At 37.9% G+C, this 6,892-nt stretch overlaps 1 protein-coding gene across 1 annotated transcript in view; it reads left to right on the plus strand.

The window, feature by feature from the left end:
- Positions 1-2,266: 2,266 nt before the first annotated feature.
- Positions 2,267-6,892, plus strand: part of TBC1D8B (TBC1 domain family, member 8B (with GRAM domain)) — a 30,052-nt gene continuing 25,426 nt past the window's right edge. Inside the window, exons 1-2 of the mRNA XM_009331369.1 lie at positions 2,267-2,375; positions 4,529-4,639. Coding sequence (XP_009329644.1) covers positions 2,267-2,375; positions 4,529-4,639 — 220 coding nt within the window. The remainder of the gene's footprint in view (positions 2,376-4,528; positions 4,640-6,892) is intronic.

Here is a 6,892-nt window from a genome sequence, read left to right on the forward strand (position 1 = left end):
CGCTGGAGCAGTCTGTTCCTGAAGGACTGCAGCACCCCGTGGAAGGGACCCACGCTGGAGCAGTTCATGAAGGACTGCAGCCTGTGGGAAGGACTCACGTTGGAGAATTTCGTGGAGGGCTGTTTCCCGTGGGAGGGACCCAACGCTGGAGCAGAGGAAGAGTGTGAGGAGGAAGGAGCAGCAGAGAGACTGTGTGATGAACTGACCGCAACCCCCATTCCCCATCTCCCTGCACCGCTGAGAGAGGAGGAGGTAGAGAAAGTCGGGAGTGCAGTTGAGCCTGGGAAGAAGGGAGGGGTGGGGGGAAGGTGTTTTAAGATTTAGTTTTTATTTCTGATTACCCTACCCTGATTTGATTGGCAATACATTAAATTAATTTCCCCAAGTCGAGTCTGTTTTGCCCATGATGGTAATTGCTGAGTGATCTCCCTGTCCTTATCTTGACCCACGAGCTTTTCATTGCATTTTCTCTCCCCTGTCCAGTTGAGGAGGGGAGTGATAGAGCGGCTTTGTGGACACCTGGTGTCCAGCCAAGGTCAACCCACCACAGCTATCTATCACAAACTTACTTGTTTTACAGTATTTTTTCCCCTTTGGTTGTGCTCTGATTAGCCTTTGAATTCTTCCAATTGTAGAAGTGAGCAGTAATTGCCAAAATGACGCTGTCTGTAGCTGCAGAATATCACTTTCTGCAGTTGTTGCCAGTCAGGGAGAGCTTTTACAGTAATTTCAAACAGCTCTTTTTTATGATGATGTAAATAAACTAAGAGCGAGAACTCAATTGTACATCAAAGTGTCTACTTTCCAGAATCCTTAGTGTAATGGGGCTGACCAGTGTTGTGCTAATAGAACATTTCTGTTTGTAAGGAACTTTTACAGTCTTCTAAATGTTTTATGTCCCTTAACACTTCTAATGTAGCAAATCAGGAGGCTGTCTGATCCAGTTTTAATATAATTAATTATTGACCTCAAAGGTACTCTTATGCATTAGAGGAGAGAATAGGCTTGTGCTAACTTTGCTTCAGAACAATAGTGCTCTTTTAAAAAAAGACAACAGCATGTTTTCTTTGCTTCCGATTCTTCATCGGTAAAATGAAGCTTGTATTATTCTGTTTGCCTTACACTAGTCCCACAAAGGATAGGAAGTAGTCAGATTGCTGGGTATGATACACACATTTAAAATAAAGAAGAATGTTAGCAGTAAAAATGTGTAACTGATAGCTATTCCAGGGAAAAAAAAAATCTTTGAGAATGTTGGTTGAAAAGGACCAAAAAAAAAAGCGAATATTGATAGTCTTTTGATGTACTTGGTGAAATAAATATAGAAAAGCAAAGTAGTGTTGCACCCAAATGGCAAAATGCTGGGCAGTTATTTTCATGTAACATACTGGCTTTATTGCCATAAATTGGTACAGCTGAGAGCAAAATTCATTGCTCTGCAGCGAATGTTGATATTTTGCTAACCAAGTGTTTAAAGACTTTTGGGAAGAACTGATCCTTATTTCAAAGCTATTCTGGATTCCTTGCCCTTTATTTTGTTCTAGGGTATTTTACCCTATTTATTTAAGTATCTAGGGTATTTCCCAGTAGGTTTACTCAAGTAGCTATGAAACAGAAAATGTTTTCCAGAGCCCTTTCTCTGTGTAAATATGCACCTTCCATATCTACAGCTGAAGTCATTCCCCGAGTGAGGCAAGAGGATGATTTGGGTGGAATCCCCAGCAGAAACTGTGGGGTCTAGCTTTGAGCAGAGATGAGAGTAGATGACCTTCTGTAGGTTGTCCCTAAAGTTGGTTGTTTGAGAGCAACGCGTACTGCATTTCATTAGCAAGGGATTGGCAACTATGGCCTGAGCTGCTTTTTCCCCTTGCCTCCCTTATGGCGATAATGCTAGTTTCTGGGCTGCGCAGTTACTGTGATTCTTTTGTTGCCTACTCCTTTATTTTACAATTAATATCCTTGTCATTATACAGGTGCATTTTAAATCTCTGCAACCCTGGAAGTGAATCATTCTTCAGTAGGCTTGCGTGAATGGAGTTAGCAGAGTGCCAGCAAACTGCTCAGCAGTGGTCTTACTTGCCTGGGTGAACATGGTTCTTGATTTCCCGTTGGGAAATAGCAATAAAAGGGAGTACTTGCTGAGAAGCACCCAACTACTTGTAGTTGTGGAAACCCTGACTGATCATACAGTATTAAAAAAATTCGCAGCTTACAGAGCACTTTCAGGACTAGGTTAAGAAGGTGAGACTGCTGATTCCTCGCAATTATGCCAGTGGCCATAGCCATGGAATTAGTTCGTAAGGTACTGAGTATTTATCGGCTTAAGCGCAAACCTGTAATCTATATCACATTCGTGGACCAAGCAGTATTGACTAGTGGGACCGTTGAAGTGACTGATACTAACCTGATGCAGTTTCTTGTGTCTAAAATCTCATGACCTTCCAAGTAGACAGAAACTTAGGGCGTTTTGAGGAGTGCTGCTTCCTAGTGCACTGTTGTAATCATTCTCTCAAGCTGAGCGGTTGCATTAACCTTATAAATAGTGACTAATGTCCTTGTACTGTATATCATAACAGAAAATGATATTAGGAGAATTGTGAATGAAATACTAAAACATTTGCTGAAACAAAGCCAACTTTGAGATCAGCTCAGCGTTATGACTCACTCAGTAAGCTAAAGCTCTTTAAACAGACATAAATGTTATCTATTCAATGTCTGACTTCAGTTAGAAACTACAAAAAAATTCTACTTTCCAACAGTAGCTTACAATCTATGAATTGCAGACAAGACAAGATAGTATTTTTGATTGATGTAATGTACTGGTCTTTGGGTTTTTTTGTGTTTTTCATTATTATTCACTTCCATTTTTTTTTAAAGAGAAGCAAAAGCATTCTGAAACTTGAATAGCCACAGTAGGGTAGTCACACAAGCTCTATGCTGAAAGTGTATCCTTAGGAAACCGTGTTCTGAGGATGATTGTCTAGACTTCTCAATTTTATCTTACTTTGCTTTCTTGTATTCTGTCACAATTGTTATTTTTCAGAATTTGAGAAAGGGTTAATGGAAAGAAAGTGGAACAAAAAGTACCAGAAGCCAACCTAAAAATTCTGAAATAACTTTTGAGGGATGCATTTGAAATGATCTAAATCTAATGCTTCTATGGAATATTAAAAACCTGAATCAAAAGATCATTTTCCGTTAAACATGGAAGGGTACTTAGAGGTGCTATAAGGGTACAAGCTCTCTACCCTAATAGTATTTTTTTGGGGAATGCCCCGCATCCATGATCTCAGCAGGTTTGTGGAACAGACTTTACAGCATCTCTTTGGGTAACTGCATCTCTCATATTTTTTTGGGTAATCTCATCTCTTATTTTGCAGTTCTTCTGTAGGAGAATAAAAGCTCTGTGTGATTGCTTTGGTAGCTTTGCTTTAGTTGAACTTTTCATTTATGTGGCCATGCTAGAAGGATGGCAAGCATAAGAAATACAGGAAGGAAGCATAAGGTATTGTAGCTTGTATGTTTCTTTCTGTTGTAACAAGAAGAAAAAGTTTTATTTGTGCATTAGGATCCAAAAGCTTGTATTTTTTCTGTATGGATTTTTCTTCTTTTAGAATTCCCTGATTCTTAGCTTTGAAAGGAACTTTAAAGATATCTGAGCTAATATTTTTATTACTGTGCAGAAAGAATGATTTTGGCAGCCCAAATAAAATGCATACTCATTTTTCTCAGGAAACTTTTTGCACCCAGTTATGGAGAGATGAACTATGTCTCAATGAAATTAGTGTATTTTGATCTGAACTCTGTTTAATAGGAGCTAATTCAATATCTAGTGGCAGGGAGGTGACATGGCCATTGTATCTTGGGTGTATAATCTATATGGGTATAATGCACTTTATGTAATATACTTATGCATGTGATGGTAGGATGAAATATTAGTGTTCCATACTTTATGTAGGACTCATCTGAAAGACTGTTTATAAAGAACAGCAGGCATTTTCTAGCTATATGTGGTATGAGCAGCGAAACTTCTGTATGTACAGAAAGTATGATGTGGTGTTCTCATGTAAAAATGGTGGGATTTTTATAAAAATCAGACATAATGGAATTAGAGTCTCCTAAGAGATGTTTCCTGTGACTGGAAAACAGAACAACAGTAAATGACTAATTAAGAGGTAGTTCAATTACTGCTTGTGCTCGTTGAAGGCTGGGAACTACCATGTTAGGTTTCAGGTTGTCCTCTGGTTTACCATACTACATGGCTACCGCTTCCAAGGGGGTCATCTCAAACTTCTTCACCCTCATTTTGTGCTTATAATGGTTTTTACTAGATCAAAATATCGTCACCTCCCAAAGAAGTTCCTCTGGGAGCACTTTTTGCTTTAGTCATTTGTGCTTCTTACTTTCTCAGCGTTCATTAGTCCTTACTTGGGTAGCATTCCTATTCACTAAGAAAGCAATCAGAAGTGAGTGTACATTTCAAAACCTTATTTTCACTATGCTCTATACAATTTCTTGAATGCAACAGGTCTTCTCGTGGGAACATTAGATGCGGTGTTGGATTCTACATCGAAAGTCGCCCCTTTTCGCATCCTGCATCAGACACCAGACTCTCAAGTCTACTGGTCCATTGCATGCGGTACGTACTATGATTTAGATGCTAACTGAGTTTATAAAGTGAAACATGAGGGTAGGGTACAAAGTGCGGGATCCGCTTTTGGGTTAATCCTCTCGCTTCATTATTCATTCCCGTGACCTCTAAATGTTTAAAATTATTTGCAAACCTGAGATTGACAGTAGTGTGTGGTTCCAGTTTTTCAGAACGTATCTATGGACTTCATATTACAACTTCCGATTGCCTGCTTTCTGCAGTAGTCCATCAGGTCCTAAAGCCTTGGTGCTCTCTTAGAATGACATAGGCACAATCTTTTCTTCTGTAAGCTGCAAGTGTAACTTGGCACAGTTCGGGATGATAGGGATAAGTTGACCCTTGGGCGTACTAAGTGTGCTGTAGGTAGGAATAACAGGAGCTGCTTATCCTAATGTTTTTTTCTACTTTATCTTTGCTTGTTAAAATGAGCCACATTCCCAGTCATGATCAGAGCTGAATTATTCCTCATATCTGTTGCTCTTGTAGTGTAAGAAGTTTTCTTTCTCATGTTGCGTTATTAATCAGTAGGAAATGGAAAAGAAAATTGACCTTGAGAATAGAGTATGTGATTTTTACTAGAGCATGCTTTTTGATAGCGTGCATGGGTTTATTTTGTTGTGTTTTTTTTTTTTAATTTATTTTAAGTTTTGTAGCTTCTCCTGAAAATAAAGTCTTAATTCCTTTATACCGGATGCTTAACTACTGGGTGTCCAAAGAGATCTCCATTCCAAAAGTTGACAGGACTCTTTTATTCTTTACGTGCATCATTGGTTTTTCTTCTGAGGCATGGTCTTGTCTTTATATTGAAATTAATTAATATTGTCATGTGGTCTAATGCTAAAAAGTCACTGTTGTGGAGTTAATCTATTTCTTAGGCTTATTGAAAACTCTGAAAACATCTGTAATTACAGTGAAAAAGAACCATAGGTTTTAGTCCATTTTTCCAGGCTTTAATTTTTTGTCATTAGTAGTGTTCTTTAAAGAAACAAGGCTCCATCTAGACTTCTTTGGGCTCTAGGCCTTCCTTTTAGTTGCCTGTGGTAAAAGACGAGCTTTGCAGGAAATCTGTCATTCTGCAAACACTTACATACATGAGTAATTCCACTAGTAAGTGCTGTGCTGTTTTTACATTGGATTTTGCTGTTATCACTGTATTATGAATCTTCATTGCTTCACCTTAAATGAAAAATTGTGCCCCTTGCTGTCTTTTCTATACAGTTAGCTACTTTCAAAATTACAGATTTGTTCTTTTAGATGTTTAGCTCATAGTTTACACATTTCATGCTGTAATGCTAATCTGCTCCTTTTCATGTTCTGCAAGGACTTCTCTGAAGGGCAGTAGTCAGTGAGAGAACTGTTTAATAACAATTTAATGTAATTCATTACATGTCACATTAAAAGGGCAGCCTTATAAAGTTGATAGAATTTGAACAGTTTGTGAATTGGCAGTAAATAAAATTTTAGGACTACTTCTGAAGAAGTCAGAACTGATGGTGACAGGCAAAAAGGTACTTTGATAAGTATGTTGGAAATACACTGGGGAATTCGAATGCCGTCAGGTCAGCCCTTGCAAAAATATGAAGGGTATTCTTCACCTTAGGACTGAATTTATATCAATTCTGTGCTGCGTAAGTATGCTTTACAACAAAAGGCTACATAATGTAGTTGTACTTTGTGTTGGAAAACAGATTGTTCCTTCTGTGAAGTGAAGAAATTGAAGAGTTTTGTTCCTGCTGTTACATAAGGATTTGAAACAGTGCTCCTAAATAATTTAAATATTTATTAAAAAGTTTCATCTTTACTGTGTTACATCTGTGCCTCTGATTCACACTGTGACTCAAATAATTAGTCTATGTATGTAGTCTGAGAAAAATAATTAGTTTGTGACTTAATTGCTGTGTTAATTACTCTTCATATACTTTTTAAAATGTTGCAAATCCACCCTGTGTAGTGCAGTCTAACTATTTAACCATATTTAGAACAATTTCTATTCATTCCCAAGGCAACTTTAATTCTGTGGAGTCCATTGAAAGTTGTTTAATTAGTCTTTACAAAGTAAATTGAGAAAAAAGAAATTGTTAAAAGTGTATTCTTGCTTAGGGGTATTCATAGTATGTGATTACACTGACTGATTTTATTTGTGAGCATTCCCGTGGAGGATGAAACTGCCAATTAATTTATATTCTAGAACACCTTTATTCAAACCTATGTAAATTCTTCCCCTCTCTTTACCTCTCCCTG

Source organism: Pygoscelis adeliae, unplaced genomic scaffold (genome assembly GCF_000699105.1).
Source record: "Pygoscelis adeliae isolate BGI_AS28 unplaced genomic scaffold, ASM69910v1 Scaffold100, whole genome shotgun sequence".
NCBI classification, from domain to species: domain Eukaryota; kingdom Metazoa; phylum Chordata; class Aves; order Sphenisciformes; family Spheniscidae; genus Pygoscelis; species Pygoscelis adeliae.